Here is a 26,180-nt window from a genome sequence, read left to right as displayed (position 1 = left end):
GATCTAAATATTTGCTGCAGCACTTAACATTCGTTGATACGATCACCCTAAGGCACAGTTTGCTACGGGATTAACACGAATATGTGAAGAATTAAGTTTCATTTTATGGAAAATCGCTGATCATTATTTTTCATAATTCCCACAATGAGACAGCATCATTTCAGCTACCATTTATTTATTCATTTGAATTTCCGATCTATTTTCAGTTATCAAAATCGCGTTCCTGGTGTTTTCCAGTGGTAATTTGTTCCTCGATACAATTATTTCTTCCGAAATAAAATAAGGTCTGAACCTTCACCGACCTGTCCCCTATGCTCGTATGGCTGTTCAAATATTCATGCATGTACACATCGTTAACGAAGTCAGCCAATCAGCATCAATGGCTGCGATGGTCGCTGACGTACAGAGAAAACCCTTCAAACATGTTTCAACCCTGAAAATGGTCAATATTCACGAGATTTGTTCGTGGGTTTGATATCAAATAGATCGACAATACAATTTAATTAGTTTGTGCATAGACCTTAGAAAACGGTTATCCAAGATCCATGGTTTGTGCACATTTTTTCCAGAGTCAAAATGTATAAAATTCAGATAACTTTAGTGATTTCATTGGAGTGTTTTCCCTTGTCGCATTTCGTGCTCGCGTTACAGGGAACCATTTGACATGTACACCTGGCAAACACCAATAACTGCGGTGCTTTTATAAATAAATCGTCATTGTGTAGCATGTATGCTATGGCTCTATGCGACCTATACACACCTGGCAACAGGAAATCATGAGAAAACTACAGTTTATATTGTTCACACTGTTAATCTGTATTTTGTTTTCCATTGTAGCTTTTACTGTTTAGGCTTAACTGGAGTTGCCACTGAAATACAATTTAGTATACTAGTTTATTATATTGACCTCACAAGTCACTTGTAAAAATTAATAAACGCAAACAGAATTTAACTGGTAAGGATATACATAATTTTAATAATGACGAATCTTTAAGTACAGTAATTTGAATCTTGTTACGAAACAATACTGTAAAACAGTCTGAAAAAGCTTGTTATTTTATCAAATAACATTTTCTTTAAATTATCGGTATCATAAGTTATCTAAATGGTTTTTACACCAAATAATTTCATAGTAAAAATGTCAATCCATAATTGGCAAAGGTTATACAAATTAGCTGTGATAACATGTCACATGTTTTACTGATACACCTCAAACTTTGGTGCATTTAAAAAAAAAAACAGCTTTAATTATTAGCTTATCAGAAATAACTAGACAACTTTGTGGCCGTCATATTTATATATAAATATTGAAATTGTCCTAGTGACAGAATCATTTTCATGAAAACAAAAATACAATTTAAACTAAACATCGAGGTGACCAGTTTGGAATAACGTATATTGACTGATGAAATCATCAACAAAACTAGGATTCAAATGTTTAAGAGCTCTCCAGTATAAGTCACCAACTTTCTCTTTTTTACCTTTGGGATGAGTCAGTTCTAACTTAACATACGATAACCACAGGTCTGTGTGAAAAAAAAAAGATTATGTTGGTTAAACCAAGGACTATAGTCTTTGATTAAACAGTGCATGTGCATAAGTAGACTACTGACATTATTTTAAGACAGCTAGATCCATTTAAATTATAAGTTGATATATTGGTTGCTTTAAACTTATACTGGCAGTTAATATGCAAAATGTGTTTTATAATTACATGCACTTGTTTCAGTATTCCATTCAAAATATATAAAACAGTTTTTATTTTACCGCCAGTAAATCTATTTTTCAGTTACCACAATTCACACCTTCTAAAATTTTTTTTAATTTGCACTCATTAATATTCGTTTACATACAGCCATTTTTTTTCATGTTCATTGCTGTACGGTATCAACTCAGATTTGGTGCACGTTTTACAGGAGATTTATATGTGGGAGCATATTTATGACAAGTTTTGATAGACAATTTATATATTTTACAGACATACTTGGCTGAAAATATGTAAAAATGAAAAAAAAAACGAATGTACAAACTAACCAGTATTTGAAGCACCAAACTCTTGAATGGCAGCTTCATAACACTTCCTTAATTTTATAATCTTTGGTTTAGCCTGGAGAAAGACAAATTTATTCATTAATACACATTTATATTTTCAGTGGGCCCATCAAGTTATAGAATTGAGATATTTACAACTTGGTACCCACATGCTACATTCATCTATTCCAGTGATCACATCAAGGTCTATTTATCATTCTTTTGTACATTAATTGCTGTGAATGCTTCAAGACTGATCATTACCTCTTGTGTTGCATATTAATTTCTGTATCACTGTACTGTCCTATGTATATGTGCAAATTTGTCTCATGTATTGTTATTTTTATATGTCCAATATCAATGTAAAAGTACATAGAGCTGGCAGGATTAGGGGATAATGAATGGGTATGTCAGTGCTTCTCATTTTCAACATATTACACACACAGTAAAATTGAAATGTTACAAAATCACAGGTGTTCGTATTCCAGATAGTGTTCATTGTAACTTCGAAGATATAAACAATTTTCTAATTCATGCTTTTTCTACTAAATTTCTGATGCATTTTGTTTTATTTTAATAATGTCACATTCACATGTATAGCCGTAGTACAATTGTCACAACAATGTTTCTGCTCATTCATACTTTCAAATACAGTAATCCTAAAACAGCAATGAAAATAAAAATATGGTGGCACTTAGATATTCCATCTCTCACTTATTCTGTCAATTGGGAAAACCATGAATAAGAAAATATCTATGTGGGAATTCAACTTTAAACAGAACACATTCTACGATCAGATCTAAACAGAAGCAGATAATTTCATCTGGCATTCATGAACTTGAGGCATAACAAGCACACATTACCCGGTAGTTGTATTCATGATGAATCCAGTCATTTTATTTTGCAATTGAAAATAGTTGTACAAACCTTGCCACATTCAATTGATATATACTTCATATAGAAATTCAAGCCAATTGGCTTTGATGCTATAAGCCTACAGAAAAATATGTGATTTTCTGTTAATTGCAAGATCTTGTGTAATTCGTGAAAGAAGCAAAGCAAATGTCTGCTGCAAAAATGGAACGATTTGTGTTCTAATACAGTAACTTTAATTTCCCTTTTTATAGTTCAATGTTAAAATGCCAAGCTTTCAGAGGGGAATACAAATGTATGTGATTGAGATACTTCAGGAGAGGGGGCAGGCACAGATCACCCAGACACAATCCTGATTGTAATGTACTTAAAGTAAGTTTCAATAATTCCCTGAACAAAATAAATTCAGCGAGCTTCTGAATATACATTTGGTGATTTTGCCACAATGAAAAGGTTAACACACACTACCGTAGCAATATGTAAACAAACAAGATGTACCAGTCTTAAATAATTAAAAAATTTTGATGACTAAGTATTTTTTACCTTTTGTATATTTCCTGACATTTCATAGTTCCACCAGAAAATGCTGCCCATTCTAAATATTTTTCCTTCATAAGTAGAGCTACTTGTTTGTGTTGAGTTATGCCATGCTGGGAAAAAACAAAGGTACCACAAACAAATCTATAATATTGGTAATCTGGACAAGTATTCAATAATAATCAATAATTTTTATATCATATTGCACAATTTTATATACATATCTAATAAATGACATCAGAGTGTACATAAAATGTAAATTGCAAAAATGTAACTTTTTTTTTAGTTTTTGATAACCTAATAAAGTTTGTGAGGAAAACAATTCTGCAAAGTCACTGTGATCTGATGTTTTCCCATCGAGGTTTGCACTGCAACAGAATTTGACAATTTCCCTTGACTCAGGAAATTCATGGAAATTTGGCTTTTGCGAAAATAAGTGATTTACATTTTCTCGTAATCACTTCATTTAGCAAATAAATTATGAAATGTAGCATCCCTAGCATGATGGATATTGGTCACCAGTGATCCCTAGGAGTGTCATTATTTATTATCATGGTTGTGGTTAGTGCTGTTTTAGCTAGGTAAAACCTGTACCATACTTCCCAGGTCATAAGCTCAATGGGTACAATCTTAAAAATTATTAAGATATGTGAGTAAAAAAGTGTGTTTATGAAAGAAAAATGTTTATTGGTAGTTCTTTTTTCGGAGTATGTGAGACGGCCCTGAAAAAGCTGGGTTTTTTGTGTGTATTTATCGAAAATATTCAACAATGAAGATAATGATGAAGATCTTGCCTTCGACTGAATATATTTGTTTCTCATTGTGGAAGTATTGTGGAAATTAGTGACAATGCAACTCGTTTCACAATGTTACTTTCCAAAAAATTAATATTCTCCAATAATCTAATGAAACAACATTGATCATTTGGATAATTTCATGATGATTACAATATCAAAAAAACAAATCTTCATTTTTTTCTGAGGTGGTTCAGTTATATGCTCACTCCTTACTTTAAACTTAACAGCATGCAGAAATCAATTCTATTGTATCATTTAAATACAACTTATTTTGACTAAAGACAAATCTGTGTGTCAGCACTAGCACTTGCAATTAGCACTTACAAAAAAAGTCAGGAGAGACAACAGTGACATTCAATGTTCGGAACTGTCGCCTGGCACAAAAACTTTTTTAAAAAAAAAATTTAAAAAAAATTAGACAAATCTGTCATTTACATATATTAAGCAGATATGGTATACAACTTCAGTGAAATTGTAAATATTTACCTGAAAGACTGCTTCAACTTCATCTGGATTACAAGCCAAACACCAAGTTAATCCTAAATCCCACAGTGGTTGTGACTGCTGCAGAGTGAAATCAATATTTTGCTGAAGGTCTACAATTATGACAATCATGTGTTAGCCTTGTGTATTCCAATTTTATCTACTGTAATTTTCCCTTGTAATTTATTCTCGCTGAAGGATGATTCAGTGAAAATAAAATCCAGTGAATATAACTTTTACTTATATTTTACATTCAACTCATTCAAAATCAGTGAAAATAAACACAAAAGGCCTTTTCATCCTTATAAGTATTTTACAGTACACTATATATTGGCTTCCAATTTATGTATTCTTTTCTCAACTGTGTGTTTCCTCATGAGGTGGGGAATCAAAATAGCGTGTCAACAAGAGGCTGGAATTGATATCATTGATACATGGTGAAATTGTATACCATTATTTTACCTTTGATTTAACATGAGATGCAGCATAATCAAACAGGTCCATTACTTCCCCCGTTCCACTATTATCACCTGAAATCAAATTGGCAAAATTTTATGTTAAAGTGGTTTTGCATCCATCCTGGAATGAAGTACAGTTATGTTCATAATGATCATTATAATCACATATAACTAATGAACTGCATATAGCACATTGTGCATGTCCTCTAACATAACTAACTTTGTAGGGATCCTGAACCAAAATGGAATCCCTTAAATTCAAGTTGAGCTTCTGGGTGATGTTGGTTTTCAAAAAATAAATAAGCATGCTACTGCATTGTTGACTGCAAATGTTGTGGCCACGATTTTTTGTTTTTACACGTATCCTGTGAATAATATGTGAATTTTGGTTTACCAAAATACAAGTACTTCAACTATAGTGAGATGTTTTTTAAGATCACTGTATCAATGTATGACTTTTTGTTGCATCAATGATGCACCAATGAATTAGCATTAAATCGTTTTGTTACAGTGTTGTGTCTATCCTCGGGGGCGGACAACCGGGCATTATCTACCACCTGGCAACCCTCGCGGTGAAAACAAAGACCAAAAACTCGCAGAAAACGGTACTTTGCGATGGTTGATGAGAGTCCCCTGAACAGTGTAACAAGATTAGCCCTACGTGTGTAACATATATGAATTTGGTTGTTCAGGATTACTTCAAAGTTGAGTTTGTGTTGTTTTCTCGAGTTTTCATCGGCTCCACCGGCGTTCCACAGCAGCGTGCACAAAGCCCATAGAAATACGTGGTACAGTGGTGCGCGTCGTAGCAACGTGGAACGTCTGTGACGTAGCTCTGCCCCCAAGGATACCTCACTAGAGTGTCAAATAAGCTGGCTGGTGAATATGATGCAAGTAAAGACCAACCAGAGAAAATACTGAACACTTGTGAGGTGAGTGATATAAACAAATTATGAGACAATCACAAGATAAAAAAAAACACTATCCTACCTAGTTTACAATCATTGATAACTAACTGCAATCTCTGTAACCATAGTTTCACAGACTTGATATGAGATTTGGTAGCAATCTCAGCTACCTCCTTAGCTTTGTCAACCATGCCAACTTTTATCAACACATCAACCTTGTACACACATACAAAAAACAAGTATAATATATACCGGTATTCAATAGCAGCAATACAAACCAAGACACTGATGAGTCTTGGGAAATTTTTATTTGAAGAACTTGGGCATCTGGAGTTACTTCCAGAGTACATGCAAGAAACCAAATATCAATCAGTTGTATTATAACAATTATCAGCATATCAACACTATCATTTACATAATGTACTTATACAGTTTAAAAGTGAACTGGCTCAATTTAATAGATTTCCATCAGGGAAAGTCAATTATAAATAGAGAGCAAATAAATAATCTACAAGTTTGTGACACACCCACTTTCTTGTTAACTTTATCTGTAAAACCTTGATTCAGGCTGCTCAAGTGAACATATGAACTTATCAATCACATTCTACTCACCCACTGTTCATAGAGTTCTTCTGATAACTGGTATTTTATACTAGAAAGCAGTTTGATTGCTCTTAAGACATGCTGTCAAGTAAATTGTATAATGAATTAACTCCCAGTTATATATTCATGCATGTATGAGAAAAAATCACAAACACCAAATGGAATTGAATCAACCATGAGCAACCAAAATGCCACATTGAAACGTGTTACAACGTAAGAAACAAGCAGAATTTTTGTTGTACTCTGCTAACTTTCTGTATGGCAAACTCCCAGTATGCAATGTGATAAACATAAACTCCCATCATGCATCGGGATAAACATTCAATTGACCATTGTAAGATGAACCGGGCATGAGCAGTACTTTTTTTTATCTGAGCTGTTTAGTATGTCTTTTATGGGGTAATAAATTTGAATTTGTTTACCAATAGTATTGAGTTTGTACTTTAGTAACGCTAGTGCTAACAAAAATCAAACTAGTCTACAATATGGTCGGATTTTACTGTGGCAGATTTTAATCATATTCGTGTTGCGTATAACAACGCTCTTAGAATTATATGTAATGTTTCTCGTTCTCTTAATAGTATAACAGAGACTTTCGCCAGACTTCATGTTGATGAGTAAGAACTCTGTTTTAATCAATTTATTATCTAGTGATACTTTCTTTAAATCACGTACTATGGCAAATGTGGCGTGGTCGATTATATTTAAGGCATATCGTGTAATTTGTTAATATTTTTTTTTTTCTTACTTTTTATATGGGCTTGTCCTGAAATAAAAAATAATAATAATAATATAAACAAGGAAGAAAGAACAATCATACCTGGTTACAAAGGTGTTCTGATTGTCCCTCTCTTATTCTTTCCAAGCAAGTTTCTGCATAAAGAGTCCACATTTTTCTTGTTGGTAATTTCTTCACAGCTTTGTCAAACACACCATAGCATTTTTGTTCCATTTGTAACACAGCTAAATCTAAATAACAGAATCAGAAATTGTCGTCATTTGACAATTAATTTACACTAATAAAATTCTACTTGTTCTCTAGATAATTACAGTACATTAATTAATTTCAAATTTTAACTGAACCCAAAAACAGCATGCATATTTTCATTTAATACCAATTGAGGGCGCTACATGCAAAGATATCTAGATTAATTTCTCGTAATTCAATTTGAGGGCGCTGTATACACAAACATACCTGGATCCATCTCTCGATGCCTGGCATCAGCTATAACCTTCTCCTCATGTACAAGATGTCTTCTTGCTAATGCATTCCATGTTAACTCATTCTCTGGGTGATCTTTCTTGAGACTGCATTAAAACAACAAATATTCACATAATAAATATGCACATATTTTAATTATTTCGGTCCCTTAGCTCCAATTATCTCCAATGTGTTTTTTCATCAAGTTACATCTCCCACTTTGTATGTAAGTACGTTCCTGATACCTAATTTTGCTATATATAATATGTTAGTTATACATGTACTTATGTTGTCCAAGAATAACATCTGTCATTAACCTAAGTCATATTTGAATCACCTACATGCACTTCTATTGGGGATCCCTAAAATCCATGTGAATATATAAAATAACAATACACTCATTCTTTCACTGGGAAAATCTGTGAATTTATTACTCAGTTTCATATTATACTCAAATGTCAAAACACTGAAAACAAATTACCAGTGAAAATTAATGTGTTCACAGTTTTTTTTTTTAACGCATTGAATGCCATAGTTTTCTAAATTCACAAAATTAGACCCACACAAATTTTTTTCGATTATTTCAAATTTAGATCAACATCTGTAGCCAAAAAGAAATTATGTCAAACCTCACAATTGTGATTTCCATTAGAAGAGCGCATTGGATTGTGGGAAAATCAATCTGTGCAGCGTGACAACCACCGCCCTTTAAGATTTTACGCAATGATCAATCAACTTCCTTGCTTTTTATTAGAAGTGTCACTTACTCATTGTATATTTCATTTTGAACATCTTGAGTAAAGTCAAACTCCCTGGAGATTGGTAGAAGTGAAAATCTAAATTCTATATCATCTATAAAGAAAAAAGAAAAAAGTCTTGAATGGGAGAGAGATATATAGAAGCAATACAATGATTATATATGCTTGTGAAATATTTTAAATATAATTAGTGATACTGTAAAATATTTTATTTTCGCTTGGAATTCATTTTCGCTATTTTCGCTGAAGGAATGATTCAGTGAAAATAAAATCTAGCGAATATACCTTTTTTCCTATCTTTTACATTCAACTCGCCAAAAATCAGTGTAAATAAATTCCTTACAAAACACCTAAAAAGTCTTTTCAACAAAAATTAATTCCAGTGAAAATAAAGTATTTTACAGTAGCTTAAGCACTTCTGAACAATCAATGTTTTGGGTTAAATTCATATGGCATTCACAAGTCATAAATATTCACAAGCGATGTGAGTATCATGACTTTTAATCTGGATTTGACTTTGGAACAAGATGCTTAAAAAAATGTTGGTGACAAGTTATCATTTGAAGTAATATTTGGTGATTGTGATTTGGGTTATTGACTGCCCTGGTTGAATGAATACATTGGACAAATCAAGCAAAGCAAGTATGGCATAGGGTAAATCAAATAGTGATTTTATGCAAAAAATAAAAGTTGAAGAATAAAATAATCTTCTTATTTAAAGATTAAAACTGTAAATTTACCTGGCATGGATTGAATAGCTTTTTTATAAACTACTATAGCAGCTTTGCCTTGCATTAATTCATCCTCGACAATGCTCGTCTCAACAGACTGTGAAAAAAAATACTTGTTTTAACAACAATTCAAGGTTTGTCAAAGGGTATCGTAATACATCAGTGTGATACAAACAGTAAACATGTTATGACAAAAAAGTGGGATTCTGCTATATGGATACCTACCGACCACAGACCACATGGGAATTGTTAAACTGTGTTACCTAAAGTATATGAATATTAATATTTGCCTGTGTTAAAGGGTCATTCAACAGTGTTTGTTCTTATTAATTAAAGTCAACATTAGTGTTGAATCATAGGACCAAGAAGAAAACGACGAGCAAATATTTTGAAGAATCAAACAACAAGTCGTTGTCAATGACACGTCCCCGTTCCGTTCATATTTGAGTGACATATACATTCAAAGCAGCAACAATATGGATGTTGAACTGCATTCAGTAAAACAAAATAGCCACCAGTCAGCCATTTTCAACACAATCCAAAAAAAAATTTAAACTAAATTTGCCCACGCATGACATAGATTCAGTTCTGATATGGTGAAAATGTGCAATTTTTGTGAATTTTTGACCTTAAAAGGACTGGCCCAAATGCACAGGCATATGTATGATATAATGTATGATGTGTTTGTGAAGTTTGAACTTGATCTGTCCGAGATATGCATCGAAAACTAAATTCTTTAAAACAAAATGGCCGCCAGGTGGTCATTTTGAACTTGATCCGAAGAAAAATTGGTATGCATCAAGCTTATATTATGTTTAATATATGCACTAAATCTGAACAAAATCCATCCATGCATGACTGAGATCCGGTTCTGGAATTGTGAAAATACGTGATTTTGATGCATTTTCGGCCTTAAAATGGCCATCATTCAGCTATTGTTAAGCGGATCATGAAACAAATGCACATATCTATTTGTGACATGATGTACCATGTGTGTGTGAAGTTTGAACTTGATCAATCCAGACATGTCTCGGATACGGATCCAGAACTGAATTCTTTAAAACAAAATGGCCGCCAGTCGGCCATTTCGAACATGATCCGAAAAAAAAAAGACGTGCATCAAGGTCCTATTATGTTTAATGTATGTACTAAATTTGAACAAAATCCGTCTATGCATAACTGAGATCCAGGTTCGGAATGGTGAAAATGTGCGATTTTGAAGCATTTTCGGCCTTAAAATGCCCGCTATTCGGCTATTGTTAATCGGATCATGAAAAAAATGCATGTGCATATGTCCCATATAATGTGTGATGTATGAGTGAAGATTGAACTTAATCGGTCCATGCATGTTCGAGATACAGGTGATCACAGACGCACGGACGCACACAGGGCAAAACATAAGTCCCCGTTTTCGGACTACGTCCGAACGGGGACTAAAAACAATTCTGTGATCAGTCACAATTTTACAAAAATCTGCCAAATAATTGTGGTCAAAGCGGAAAAACTACCAGTATGGAGTTTTTATGGTACATGAAGTACCGGTACAAATGGCAGACAGTCAGCCATATTGCATTGTAAAAGATGTTTTTGCATATGTAAACCATTCCAATCCTCAATCAAGTTTGTTTGAATAGTATAGAAACAAACATACTGGTACTATAGGGGGTTTACTGTCCATATCAACACTAACATGTAGCCATGCAACAATATGTACCAGGTATTATAAAATTACAACTACTCTGAACTGAATTCATGAAATGGACATTCTAAGACATTGACTTAAGAGCTTACCTTTACATCTTGCAGTATATGCCATCTTTTTCTTAGCTGAAATAGAAAAATAATATGCTATCATTTGTCTCTGTATCAATGCATCAGAATCAATGATCAACATTTCCAAATATCTGAAGTGAAAATAAGTGAACTTGCCTTGTCTGCATTCATAAGTTCTAATCTGAAATACTGAAAATGAAACAGAAATTGACATTTTGGATTTAAGTTATTTCATGTACAAAATGTATTGATCAAATCACATAATAATTTAATTTAATGACTCCCAGTCTATCTTGTTAGCTTTGCTATCTTTGAATTTGCCATAAATATTTCTGCAAATATTTTCTAATATTTTTTTTTCAAATTTTGGACCAGATGAGCATAAATCCCCATTAGCTACAAATGATTTAAAGTTGTGAAAAAAATATACTGGTAGAATCGAGCACTGACAATGTAGTATCAATTTGGTATTACAGTTGTAGTTGATCAGTACAATCACATAGAAATGGTACATGTACGCCAAAGGACTCCATGCATAATCTCTAGGTCAAATTCAATACAGCACGATAGAAATTGCATAAACTGACAAAATGTAGTGATTAATAACCACACATACAGACACTAGTATAAATACCATACAAAATAACCAAATGGCTACCAGTCAGCCATTTTGGTTGAGTCTTAAAAAAAAAAGCCTGATGTGCATCTGTTCTCAGTATGTATGATCATGATAAAAAGTTATTGAAATCATCTGGCTGTGTCTGAAAAAATGTTCCTGTTATATTTATGGCTGCAATTTTATGATTTAAGACAAAACAGCAAACAATTTGACAAATTTGATAAAACACAAGCATTTCATTTTATTTTTTTTACTTACCTCAGCCCAAAGTTTTCTGGATTCAGGATGAAATCTCAGTGCTCTGAGTAACAGACCTCTAGCACTATCTGGCGAGTTGTGATCTTCCATTTCAAACTTAGCAGCCATAATCCATAAACCTACCAATCAAATACATGTGAAATTGCATAGTTTTAAAGATAAAAGCAAACTGAGCAAATTAATTCATTCAATACTAGTAACTTGCATTTCCTGAAGACACAAATCTAAGTTGACGTTTTTTGTTTCCTAAAACTTCAATCTGACAATCCCTCTATTGGTACCATATTTATTTTTGTTGTATGTTCTCAAATGTAGGCATTGTGGACTATAAATTACGGCACATTTACAACAACAGCATATTTAGCCTGACAGATTCAACTCAAATGCATGTTTTTTTTTTAGCTGCAATTACAATGAACAACAAAAATGTATAAAATTGTAAATGCATTAATTTCAATTTCAAAAATGTTAGGTTAAATTTATGTGAACATGTAAAGTTTCAACATAGATCATTGTTCCTCTGGTAAATTAATGAATTTAAACCCAGTGAATATATACTCAAAATATCAAACAATGGTCATTTTAATACCAGGAAAAAAATAATACTTTTACAGTTTTTGAGAGTACAAGCTTATTAATTTCAGCTGAATGAATACCAACAGTGTCCCTACCAACAACATTAGAATGTATCTTGACAAGCTTTGCAAATATTTTACTTAGTGCTGCACGTCTATTCTGTAAATAAAACAAAGAAAATAATAAGCCCGCAATTGAATAATTAAACAATGTATCAATACTTGTCACACCATTCAAGATTTTTTATTACAGTTGCATTCCAATTACATGTTATCTCATCAAAATGTCATGATTATCCATATATTCTGATATTGCCATAATAATTAGTTATTAAATATTTAGTGTTCTGATAATTGAAACTAATAATGATAACAGCATAATTTATACAATTAAAAATATTACCGTACTTCCCCGAGTATAAGCCCAGGGGCCTGAACATGTAAAATCGGGAAAATTTGGGGGTGGGCTTATACTCGAGGACCACCTCAGAAAAAATAATTTTTTGGTGGTTTTAAAATTGTAAAAATCTTCCCAACCTCTAAAAATTACCAAATTACATTTTTTGTTCACAGCGCTCGTCTCGGAGAAATATTATCGTACGTCTTTTTAAGGACAAAATGCGTCACTGATTCCCAGGACACTTTTTAAAATACACATATTTTATTACAATACGGTTTACATACCGTCTGAATTTACGGTGCAAAAATGGGTAGGGTCTGTAGGAAAACGATCGAAGGCAAGATCTTTATCATTATCTTCGTTGTGGAATGTTTTTGATCGTACGGAAACTCTTGATACAAGGCTATTTCCGCCATGGTGTTTTTCATCATGATTTGACCTGAACAACTAACTTCCTTTGATCTAACAGGTCACGTCTTTTGTTAACCAATGAAAATGCTGTGTCGTACAGACAAAGTTTCCCAATTATGGACAAAGTAATTTTTTCAACGCAATGCAGAAGTGAATTACCGTGATGTTGAAATGCGACCTGTTAACACTGATTTTGACAAAAAAAAAGTTGAATATTTTTCCTAAAAGCTGTTGATCTGCAATTTTTGAAAGATAAACTGACAGCTGCCAACAAGTCATGTCGAAGAATACTAGTACTTTGCTCGTTTACACCCCAGTCACAATATGGACACGATTATTCGGAAAAGTAAAACGATAACCAGGTTTCACGACTTGACGATCACATTTTTGGTGTTTGAAAACATACTATTCATAAGAAATATGGATTATTTCAGTATTGCAACATCGGTGTTCATCCTGAGTGAATAACAGAATAGAAAAGGTGCAAACTATGTCCCGTGCTTTTGCCCGCCATGCACTCTGAAATTACTAGTAATTCAAGTTTTCTCGTAAAAGCTGGAACCAAACAATGAAATACAATTTTTACATGCATATTTTAATAAATGTTGTTGACACCAGGTAAAAACACCCTGGGCCTATATTTGGGGATGCCCTCAACTAGTTAAATGTCCAAGAGGGGTGGGCTTATACTCGGGGAAGTACGGTATATTTAAAAATAATGTGTAAATAACTATTAACCTTTAAGTGTAATTCAGGAAGCGACATATTTCCTTTGAGTGTAATTCATTACACGACACTTTGAAGTACCGTACTCGACCGCGTTAGCGCCCAGGGGCCTCAACTCAGAAAATCACGATTTTTTAGGGGTGGGCGCTTACCCGAGCACCCCCCTCGAAAAAGAGTGCAAATGAAAAATTTGATTCATCAAGTAACAGATTACGTCTTTGAGGGAAATCAAATTACGAAATTAATTGAGTCGTCATTGATTTTCACAATGAAGAAACAGAAATGATCACAAAAAATATGCACATTTTATTACAATATTAATTACGTACCACCAGAATTTACAAAATTAAAAACATTTGAATCTGTTGGAACACAGTCGAAGTCAAAATTGTCATATTATCTCCACTGACGAAGGTGTTGGATCGTACCCAAACTCTCGATGAAAATCACTTTCCGCCATGATGCATTTGCAGATTTCACCTGCAGTGGCATCCTTTGACCTAATGGGTCAAGTTGGTTATTAACCAATCACAATGCTGTGTTGTACTGACGCAATTCTTCGGAAATTCCCGAAGATTTTCCGGTAACACAATGCGGAAGTGAATTATCGATGTTGAAGTACAATCTGTTGGAATTGATTTCAGAGAATAAACGACATAGTTTTTCCAAAAAACTAGTAACTAGCCATTTTTGAGAGGTAAACTGAATATGGCATGAAATATTTACCGCATTTTACTTGTATTAACAGGTCATTGTCGAAGCGTAGTTTACGCACAGTTACCGTGTTCTACGCATTCACAACATGTTCACAACAGTCGATATCCACGCTGTATCATATAAAAACGATTACCAAGTTTCATTACGCAAGACCAAGTTTTAAATTACCCTGGTAGTTGCTTTTTGAAGGGGTGGGCGCTTTGCCGAATGTGACCCCGAATATAAAAATTGCGCAAAAGTGGGGGGTGGGCGCTTGCCAGGGCATGGGCGCTAACGTGGTCGAGTACGGTACCTGGTAACTCATTACATAATTTAGGAGTTAAAATGTCACTTACCCATTTCTTACAGAATTGAATATATGACATCCACAACTTGATGTCATCATTGTAATGGCTACATGCTCTCTAAGTGAGAAATGAAAAAGACGCAAAGTTTTGGTAACATTTAAAAATAAGATCTATCGGTATTTGTTTTTTTAAATAATTTGACATATGAGTATCTGGTAGCCTAGGACTTTTGTGGAGTTTCACTTCTAAATACCTATGTCCAAGTATGACTGTAATACACCCCGGGCCCAAAAAAAAAATTGGTTTTGAAACCTGTGCTTGACATTATTTTTTTGCAATTTTGGACACAGGTAAATTTTGCCATATAAGGTTGAATGGGAAACTTTCTGTTTTGTTGATCCAAACCCAATCTTTGATGTATGTATTGAAGAGCATTATTTAGTATACAACATCATGTTGTGGTACTAAATAATCTTAATACAAAAAACAACAAGTCATTGTCAATGACACGTCCCCGTTCCGTTCATATTTGAGTGACATATACATTCAAAGCAGATCATGACCGAAATGCACCTGCATATGTACAACACATTGTACTAAATCTGAACAAAATCCATGCATGCATGACTGAGATCCGGTTCTGGAATTGTGAAAATACGTGATTTTAATGCATTTTCGGCCTTAAAATGGCCATCATTCAGCTATTGCTAAGCGGATCATGAAACAAATGCACATATCTATTTGTGACATGATGCACCATGTGTGTGTGAAGTTTGAACTTGATCAATCCAGACATGTCTTGGATACGGATCCAGAACTGAATTCTTTAAGAAAATGGCCGCCAGTCGGCCATTTCGAACTTGATCCGAAAAAAAAAATGACGTGCATCAAGGTCTTATTATGTTTAATGTAAGTACCGAATTTGAACAAAATCCGTCCATGCATAACTGAGATCCGGGTTTGGAATGGTGAAAATGTGCGATTTCAATGCATTTTCGGCCTTAAAGCGGCCGCCATTTGGCTATCGTTAATGGGATCATGAAACAAATGCACATACATATTTGTGACATGATGTACCTTGTGTGTGTGAAGTTTGAACTTGATCAATCCAGACATGTCTCGGATACGGATCCAGAACTGAATTCTTTAAAACAAAATGGCCGCCAGTCGGCCATTTCGAACTTGATCTGAAAAAAAAAATGACGTGCATCAAGGTCCTATTATGTTTAATGTAAGTACCAAATTTGAATGAAATCCGTCCAGGCATAACTGAGATCTGGGTCCGGAATGGTGAAAATGTGCGATTTCAATGCATTTTCGGCCTTAAAGCGGCCGCCATTTGGCTATCGTTAATGGGATCATGAAACAAATGCACATACATATTTGTGACATGATGTACCTTGTGTGTGTGAAGTTTGAACTTGATCAATCCAGACATGTCTCGGATACGGATCCAGAACTGAATTCTTTAAAACAAAATGGCCGCCAGTCGGCCATTTCAAACTTGATCTGAAAAAAAAAATGACGTGCATCAAGGTCCTATTATGTTTAATGTATGTACCAAATTTGAATGAAATCCGTCCATGCATAACTGAGATCTGGGTCCGGAATGGTGAAAATGTGCGATTTCAATGCATTTTCGGCCTTAAAGCGGCCGCCATTTGGCTATCGTTAATGGGATCATGAAACAAATGTACATACATATTTGTGACATGATGTACCTTGTGTGTGTGAAGTTTGAACTTGATCAATCCAGACATGTCTCTGATACGGATCCAGAACTGAATTCTTTAAAACAAAATGGCCGCCAGTCGGCCATTTCGAACTTGATCCGAAAAAAAAAATGACGTGCATCAAGGTCCTATTATGTTTAATGTATGTACCAAATTTGAACGAAATCCGTCCATGCATAACTGAGATCTGGGTCCGGAATGGTGAAAATGTCCCATTTTGATGCATTTTCGGCCTTAAAATGGCCGCTATTCGGCTATCATTAATCGGATCATGAAAAAAATGCATGTGCATATGTCCCATATAATGTGTGATGTATGAGTGAAGTTTGAACATAATCGGTCCATGCATGTTCGAGATACAGGTGATCACGGACGCACGGACGCACGGACGGATGCACACAGGGCAAAACATAAGTCCCCGTTTTCGGACTCCGTCCGAACGGGGACTAAAAATGAGTTTTCAATTTTCCCTAGAACAAGAAACACTTTTTATCTTGCCAATGTACGTTAGAGCACACACACATTGGCAAGTTTTAATGGTGCAGGTGACGAATTCACCATCATCAGCAATCAACATATAATTGAAGAGGTTTATATGCACAACACTTTCATTCAACCGACCAACGGTTTATCAGTGGATGCTGTGCCTTTGAGTTGAAGTGCATATAGTAAGAAGAAATGTACATAGATTCTAGGAAGCTGGGTAACTTGCATTAAGGGCTGAGTAGCATAGTTGGTTATATGACTAAGATATTGTCAGTGACTTGTAAGCCCATTGGGCTGGGTGACAGATTTAGGCGAGGGTTCTCCGAACCTGCCTATTCACATAGTTCATACCCACCATAGACTCCGGTCAGTCAAAATGACTATTTTGAACTGTAGGCAGAGTCAGACACCGATAGGTGGCGGGTTTTTCCGAGCAAACAGAAAAAAAAAGGAGAATGATGAAAGACTTTTCCCCAGTCCGGAATGAAAACACACCCAAAAACCTAAGTTAAGACCCAAGAAGCGTGGCGTCTTACCTTGCCTGTGCTGTCCCCGAAGCAAGAAGCCAATGCTGCTGTGGTGACAGGGTTCGGTGTGCCCGAGAAAGATAGACCCCTGCCGAATTCGGGGGTGATAAGCTTGAAGTAGGACCGAAACAGTTCGCATGAGGGCGTAGGTCGACCGAAGTGAAACCTGGGAGCTTCCAGGAAGTGCTAGTGGAACAGACAATCTGCCCGCAAAACTGCCGAGACTGACTATCGCCTATGCGCAGAGGCCCCTGTGGTCGTTGCTGGGTCAGCAAACAAGGCCTGACCTGCTACAACGGGGCCTAACCTGAAGAGACCCTGCTCAATAGATCGGGTGTCTCTTAGGTAGTAGTTGATGAAGACGTTCCGCGTTCTCCAGAAGCCTGCCCTCAGAATGTGTTTGAGGGGGCATCTGACGCTAGCGCTAGTGAGTTAGCAATCACACGGACCTCATGTTCTCGTACATGGTGTCTCTGCAAGGTCTGTGTTGAGGAGGATAGTGTATTATATACCGGGGAAGTCGGGGAAAGCCGGCTTATCCTGTTTGCCAGGGCCGTAACACAAAAACATGTGTTTGATTCCCCGTCTAGAAAACCTGGTACGGTTCTCGTGGCAACTCAGCGCTCGGACCGGGCAGAGAAGCAATTCCTCCTGATCCTCCGGACTGACACTATTTGCCAGCCGGGGGATGACGATCGGTTGAGGATCGTGTCCTGGGATTTTGTTCTTGGCGAGAAACCAGATTCGTGTCTTTAGTACAACTTGATCGTCCATAAAAGTGGCACAACCGTCCGCGAAGGACAGTGCGTGCCTAGCTCTGACCGGCGCCTACCTGAGGCAAGGGCCAGTAGGAAGACTATTTTCCACATCAAAATTTTGAGTGGTGCTGATTGGAGAGCCTCAAAGGGCGGTCTGCTTAGAGCAGACAACACAGCCGACAAGTCCCAGTTGGGCGGCTCCCTTGTATGGGGTCTTGGCGTCTGGAAAGCAGTAAATAGTCTCCTAATAATAGGACAATCGGCTAGTCTTGTTCCCGTACGTTCTGAGTGGTGGGGGACAAGACCGACCTGTAGCCAACGCTCGCTGCGTAGAACAAACCTACTTTGTCAAACAGGTGGACGAAGGAGCCTGCTACCTGGCCAATAGAGGTATGGTATGGATCAATCTCCCTTCTGCTACAACAATCAGAAATGTAGGCCGCGTAGGTGGAATCCCTGTTCGCCCTGGCCAGGACGTTGGCAGCCCGCTCAGATAAGGCTTTCGTATGTGCGGGTCTACTGAGAGCCTCTATGCGTGTAAGTGATACCAGCTGGGCTCGTTGGTAGTGCGCCGCCTGGTTGGGACGGCAGGTCCGGTAAGTCCGGAAGCACTGCTGACGCTTCGACTAGCATTTCCAACAGAAGTGGAAACTAGGCCTTGCTTGGCCAATTGGGTGCAACCCATGATAATATGCGGATGTGCTCCTGTCGAAGTTTTCTCCGGTGCCCGGTGAACTAGCGGGAAGGGAGGAAAGGCGTACACAACTAAGTGGGTCCACGGGGCTAGCAAAGCGACCCTGGCCCAGGCTCCTGGAGGCAGCAGGAGTGTTATGTACGTCCGGAGCTTTGCGTTCCGGGGTGCGGCAAAACGGTCCAACCATGGACCGTCCCATGGCCGAAACAGCTTAGAGGCTACCCACTGGGGTATCAGCTACTCCGTGTTCTCGAGACGGAGCCGCCCTGAAAAGGCGTCGCCAGACTGTTCCTCACCCCTGGAAGGTGGTGTGCAGCAAGCTGCACATTGTATTCCAGGCACCAAAAGAAGATTTTGCTCCACTAGGACTGACAACGATGGGGAATGCGTCCCCCCTCCTTCTTGAAGGAGACCATTGCTGCGTTGCCTGTGCGAAGCAGGACTCTGTGGTCTCGAACTACGAGTATAAAGCGTGGTTGTGCTAAGTACACTGCTCTCAGTTCGAGCCGGTTGATATGGTAGTCTCGAAACTAATGCGGGGCCATATCCTTGGGCTTGTTGGCTCAATAGATGCGCTCTCCAACCCTAGGGGGAGGTATCTGTTACCAGGGTCATACCTGCGGCGAGCGGGCCCAAGGGGCTCCCCTGTCCGAGGTTGGCCAGTGACGACCACCAGGGCAGGGCTTCCTTCACTTGATCCAAGATCGAAACCCGCCTATCTAGTTCCCATAGGAGAGCTCAGCATTATAACAAGCGTTATACTGGGCGGCTGCGTAGTGCGGCCTGGGGAACTACCCTTCGAACCGAGGTCATCATTTCGATGATCCGTATTAGTTCACAGAGGGACATCGAGGGAACGCTGACTAGGCATTCGGCTAGGCTGCTTAGTGCTAAGCTATACGCTTGAAATAGCTAAGCCAAGCTTACCTCTGTGTCAAAACTCCATGCCCAGGGACACCAACTGTACGTTGGGTCGAGGTGGGACTTGTCGATTTACTAATGAGCCCAACTGGTGGAGTAAATCCCGTGTTAGCCTGACGCGTTTGGCTATTACACCTTGCCCGGGTTGTTGGTAACCGGAAGTCTGGGTACGGATTGAGGTGTACCGACATCTGGTGAAGCAGCAGCACTACCTGTTTCATCACTCTGGTGAACATGTGGGGCGCTGTGCCTAACCCGAATGGGGGGCACCCGAAATTCGAATACTTGGCCCAGCTGGGCGATTCAAAGGAGATGGTAACTCACTGGGTGCATCGGTACGTGCAGGTAGGCCCCGCTTAAGTCCAGCGGGGCTAGCCCGTCAAAACGGTGGATAGAGAGAAGAACCCTGAATGATGTCTCCATGTGGAACCGATCGAGGAGCACGTACTGATTCAGTCTGCCGAGGTCCAAAACTGGACGCCTGCCACTTGTAGATTTTGTACTACGAACACATTTGGGTAGAAGCCTGGCCTTAGTTCTGGCTGATGTACTCTGTGTATGGCGTCTTTCCCCAGCAAACTGCTACTTCCTGTCTGATTGCTTCCGCCTTGCAGTGCCCAACAGGGGGGACACTGACAGGGGGAAATGGAGATTTCAGCGGTATCTCGTAAACGGATGTCACCACCTGGAAAGGTCCAGCGATCGGTCATCCAACCTCTCCAAACCGGACTACACCGGCGCAATCTGTGTACGACAGGGATATGTGGCCATGTGTTCGACAGTTGCGAGGGGGGGGGGGGCTCCCTTCCCCCATGAGGTGAGTTCCCCAAGGCCTGAAGTAGTCACTAAGTTGTGACCTGGCCATTCACCGAACACGTGCCTCCCCCCCCCTCCGTTGCAGAGGTGAGCGTCAAACATGCCTCCCCTGCTGCCGGGTAGACGTCCGTCCAGGGAGGGTGAGGAGCCACCACCTGGCTCTAACCTCCCTGGGGGCGCGCCACTACCCTCCCCTCCCATGGAAGGGTATAAGCGCTTGCATCCTGGCTGGCTAGCGGACGACGCCCTAGAGCGTTGTGTTTTCTGTGCTTGGGGTGCCCTCCGTTTGCCCATGGCAGGACCAACTGGCTAGCGGATTCGATCTGAACCCTCTGGTTCATTGAACTCCGAAGCTCCAAGACTGTACCCACCATTCCCTGAACAAAGAGGGTGGAGGATGTCCAGTCTACGTCACTGAGGTGGGGGACGTACCCCGGCTCAGCTTGTCGGCAAAAACATGTGCGTCTAAGGCCGCGTCCCGTAGCATGGTAGTGGCCCTGGCCAAGAGAGCCAGGCGACACTAGGGGGTGTCGCATGCTAGATGTGCGGTGACCCACCAGTAAAAATGTCGCCTGGTCTAGGAGGCTGGTGCGTTCTGCCTCCAAGGTCTCCAGAGTGCTGGTCACGCATAATAATGTGCTCAAGCAACTCTGCCCTCAGGGCAGGATGGGTCGTCTTCAATTGGCAAAAACACCCATGGAACGCGGCTATCCCCCTTTGCCCGGTTTGCAAATTCGTGGTACCGGGGTCTGGGGAAGGAGCCTTGGAATCCAGTTGGAAGCGTTTTGGTCTCATCCCAAGCTATGGGGTCTGATCCCGAAACCACACTGACCGGGTAGCGTTTGGTCCAGTGGGAAGTGTTGCCTAATGTTATCCCCACCCGGGGGCCTTAAGCATTACATCCTTCGCGGCTGACCAATGCCGCCCATCAACACCGTTTGCGTGCTCTGCGCCCCACTCCGCACTCAGGTGGACAGGGAGAGACTTGCCGACGGGGTTGCTTTGGATTCCGACGTCTGTGATCCCATAAGCGTTGAAGCAACCTTAGGTGGTCGCTTTAGGATCAAGGGTGGGGGTATATACATCGTATCACTGGGATCGATGATACTCCGCCTCACCCCAAAGCGTGGCTCACCGAGTCATATAGATGGAAGACTCTGAGAGACCACCCGGAGTACCAGCTGTATCCGACGCGAGCGAACTGCATCTCCATTCACTTTAAATATGTGAGAGGGAGCGTGTTCGACTGTGCGTCTCATGACAGGGTCGGTTCCCTCTGGGGACGCCCGTGAGTCGGAAGAAAGGAGTCAAAACCCACAGCGGGGACCGGACACAAGGAAAAATTCATCACCGTTGTACCGTTACCGCGTGACGAACCCTAGCTGGCTAAAAGTAGGGGGGGTCAACGTGTGCCCTGCCCTGAAAGCCCTGCCCCGAGATCGGAGACTTGGCTGCCAGCACCCCGTTGGCATTCAGTGCCCGAGAATCCAGAGAAGGACTGGTGCAATTAGCCCGAGCCTCGGCCACCCCCCAAAATAGTGGGAGAGCCGTGCCTGGGAACGGGGGTTACCCGGAAGAGACGTGTTTGAATGCAAACATGCTTTCGTGTCTCTTCCTGCTTGCCCACCGAGGGGACACAGTGGAGACAGCTCGCTTCGACTGCGTCTGATCTACCCGGCCTGCCAGGGACGCAATTGTCCCGCCAGTCCTTCGACCAAAGCCCTCAACGCGGAGGCAAACCCGGCGCCATGCGAGGAAGGGTCCACAAGGAGACCCGCAACGGGCCCCCATAGGAGGAAGGCCTCCAGGGGCACAGCCTCGCTGCAGCCGGTAAAATCGGGTAAAACACCGCCTGAAAAAACAGACTGTGAGGATGCCCTCCGATCAGTGGGGGAGGCCGAGAAAAATATCGGTACCTCCGCCGTCAGGCCTCTTACTCGACGTCCCGGTACATGAAGTACCGGTAGCCGAGCGTGAGGATTTTCCACTCATGCCAAACACGCAACTCACTTTAACTGATCTGTTTACTGGACGCGCGACCTTGCTGTGACGCGGTCAGTCTCAGCAATTTTGATGGCTCTGAAAGAAAATCTCAGGCCTCAGAACTCCAGTGAAAAAACACACTTTTACGCAAAAACCCCGAAACCCGCACGTAGCTACGACAAAGTATCTCGGATGCGGGTTCTATGCTGGTAAATTCTGAATATAACCACTGCACGGTCGACTCGAAACACGAGGAGACTGGAAAGAAAACAGCAGCGAGCCTTGGTGCTGTCATTACATCTATATACATGTATTGCTAAATACATTGAAAATAAAAGATGACATGCATGAGGGAAACGAATTACAGTTGTAAAAGGTGCCGCCATGAAAACCAACTGGTTACGTAGTGCCGCCGGATTTTGATTTTTTGCTGTGAAAAATACTACACACAAAGAGGAAAACGACACGGGAGTAAAAATGACAAGGAAAACATATCCTACCAGCTACAATGTCGGATGCCGAGCAGCGGCAACAACCCAAGCCATAAATCCGGACAGGAAAAAAGGCAGGCGATCCAGCAGAGCTTGCTAGATTTCATCTCCACTCGAGGCGGAGAGAAATTAAGAGTGATGGACGGCTACCTGTGGCGCTGCCAGATGGCCTCGGTTACGTGGGTTCGTGACGCAAGGGGTAAAAGAATCTTGAGGTCATGGGGCTTCCCCTGACCTGGATTCTATCTCTCCGTCACCGGCAGAATCGCTGATTAATGCCTACAGTTCAAAATAGTCATTTTGACTGACCGGAGTCTATGGTGGGTAATTGAACGTAGTGAATTTTTATTTTCAAGCTATGTATTTATTGAATATTTTCTTATTGTCAAACGTCACTTTAATAAACAATACAACCAATACTACTACTATATGACTACGATATTGTCATTTTGTACAAATTCTGTTACCTTGAACAAGTTGATCACTCTTTGCACAATGCTGTATTCAATTTCTTCCTTCTTGAAGAAATAGCCAATTCTCTGTGGAATTAAAAGGGAACAGTATGCAGTATTAGAAATCATTTTACATAAATCTCCATCATGAGTTAATGCTGGAAGCTGATAACACAGGTGTATAAAATAATTTAGTTTTTCTTAAAAGTCATATTTGCACTTAATCAAAATGTTTTTGTACTCGTTCCAACATTTAAAATTTCTCTTTTATAGAGACAAACCACATCACCAACATTGAATGTGTTCCATATTATTTGTCACTTTCACCATAACAGAAAGATAATTTTGGTTCAAGTATTACTTTATGCTTATTAAACTACTCACCTTTCTTCTTTTAGTGACTAGGGATAATAAATTAATTTCATACTGAAACAAAATAATAACAATAATAAATATATGTAGTCTATCAGATTATAACTGTGCATGATTTCCATGTTTGTAAGTGTTTGAAATTCAATAATAGAACACAAGCCTTGGACTTGGTTTTTAAAAACAGCTGGCAGGCTACAGGGATTTTTCTAGAAAAAAACTGCAAGAGGTGGAGCACTGCAATTCATCGGTGCCACCAAGTGGGGTAGATAGGGTTCTCCCGACCAGGGTGTAGAGTTTTTGATAATTCTAAGTTAAAATGAAGCATTCTATGGCTTCCTTGGGGCCAAAATTACTATCAGACAGGTCACAGTTGAAGACTGTGGCTCCATGTGATCCCTGGTCAATCAGAATTTTATGGTTGCAAGAGGATCTGCTCCCCAGGGTAAGGGGGCGTATAACCATGGCATAAGGGCGCTGCGCCCCTGTTCTCTTGTTTAAACAAATCCCTGGGCTAGAAATGGCCCTCCTGAACACCATGTTTTGATATCTGTTGATAAAACAATCGCAATCACTATTAACAGTGCTCATAGTCGTGTGATCTTGATTTGATTAGATATTTAAACCTGGTAACCAGTTGATTCAGTTTTGGGACAGGATCACAGGTCTTCTAGTGCCAGATGGCTAACCATGTTCAAGTTTTGTTTAAGACAATTCCAATGCCAAATTTTGTGGAGGAACTAAAACACTCTGTACCTACTAACTAATGTCAAGTGTACCTGAATATATCTGAGAAAATCTTCTTTTTCTTTTGACTTCCTTGCAAGCTTGTATTCATGACCCCTCACTCTCTTCACAATAGCCCTTGAAATTATGAAGTACAATATTAGATGGAAATCCAAGAGCAGACATGTTCCATTGTAATAAATTTGTAATTGTAATAAATTAAGAAATAATGAAATTAAGCTTGGAAAGGTTTACAACTGATTCATGAAATACTGAAGAACGTATAAGGAATTATATGTGAAGTGTTTTTTTTTTGTTTTTTTCCAAGTATTTTATTGCAATATAAATGATGTTAAGTTAATATTTACACTTTCTCCAATTCTATCATATCTATATAGAGCCACTGGGCATTTTTATTTTTTTATTTTTGTCACACACATCATAGGACTTTATTGTACTGTGTAGAGTCTACGCCACGCCACTGTAATTGTTTTACACAAAATACTCCATCACAGTCGGCAGTTATCTCATGGAGAGCTTCTGCAACTCAAAAAGAAGACTTTCTATTGCAGTAAATATCGTTAACACCATGGACGTATACAAACATTTCATCAATACTGGTTATTTATTTGTGACGAATCATAGTTATCTACTCCGGTAATTCAATTCTGACAGAGACGTGACAGGAGACAGAAAAATGATAATTTCAAGCTTGATATCACTTCCGGTTTGGAAACAATATTGAAACCACTCATTACAAATACAACAATAACTGTCGTGACGCTTACTTTATCTCGGCTTTGTTAAACAATCCTACTCTTTCGAGTTGTTCCAGTTCAGTGAGCCTTTCTTCAAGACGTTGTTGTACAAATTCTGCCATGTCTGTTGTATTTTCCTAACCAGCATTTGATTCAAATGTATGTTGCAGACTACGAAACACATGGACAGTTTCTTTACTGCGCATGCGCAGTTCAATCAAAAAGGATGTTGGTGTATTCTCGTTTACCAGAATAATTGTTGTGCCAGATTTGGATTATTTGTATAATATAAACCACAGCGTACTCAGATAATTGATTTT

The 26,180-nt window shown here is 39.0% G+C and overlaps 1 protein-coding gene across 1 annotated transcript; it reads right to left on the bottom strand.

Annotated features, from left to right (window-relative positions):
- Positions 1-791: 791 nt before the first annotated feature.
- On the bottom strand, positions 792-26,157 carry LOC100377944 (U3 small nucleolar RNA-associated protein 6 homolog). Its single transcript, XM_085502983.1, is given in 21 exon segments — positions 792-1,526; positions 2,035-2,107; positions 2,959-3,025; positions 3,448-3,554; positions 4,725-4,802; positions 5,184-5,251; positions 6,170-6,302; positions 6,700-6,771; positions 7,511-7,659; positions 7,886-7,998; positions 8,659-8,743; positions 9,390-9,477; positions 11,160-11,207; positions 11,310-11,342; positions 12,031-12,149; positions 12,702-12,765; positions 15,195-15,263; positions 24,023-24,094; positions 24,392-24,433; positions 25,156-25,240; positions 25,891-26,157. Coding segments are annotated over 21 exon segments (1,821 nt in total). The 5' UTR covers positions 25,983-26,157; the 3' UTR covers positions 792-1,362.
- Positions 26,158-26,180: the final 23 nt, after the last annotated feature.

Source organism: Saccoglossus kowalevskii, chromosome 8 (assembly GCF_978046115.1).
Source record: "Saccoglossus kowalevskii chromosome 8, keSacKowa6.1, whole genome shotgun sequence".
NCBI classification, from domain to species: domain Eukaryota; kingdom Metazoa; phylum Hemichordata; class Enteropneusta; family Harrimaniidae; genus Saccoglossus; species Saccoglossus kowalevskii.
Note: the sequence above shows the minus strand (reverse complement) of the source record. Positions and strands in the feature narration are given on the sequence as shown.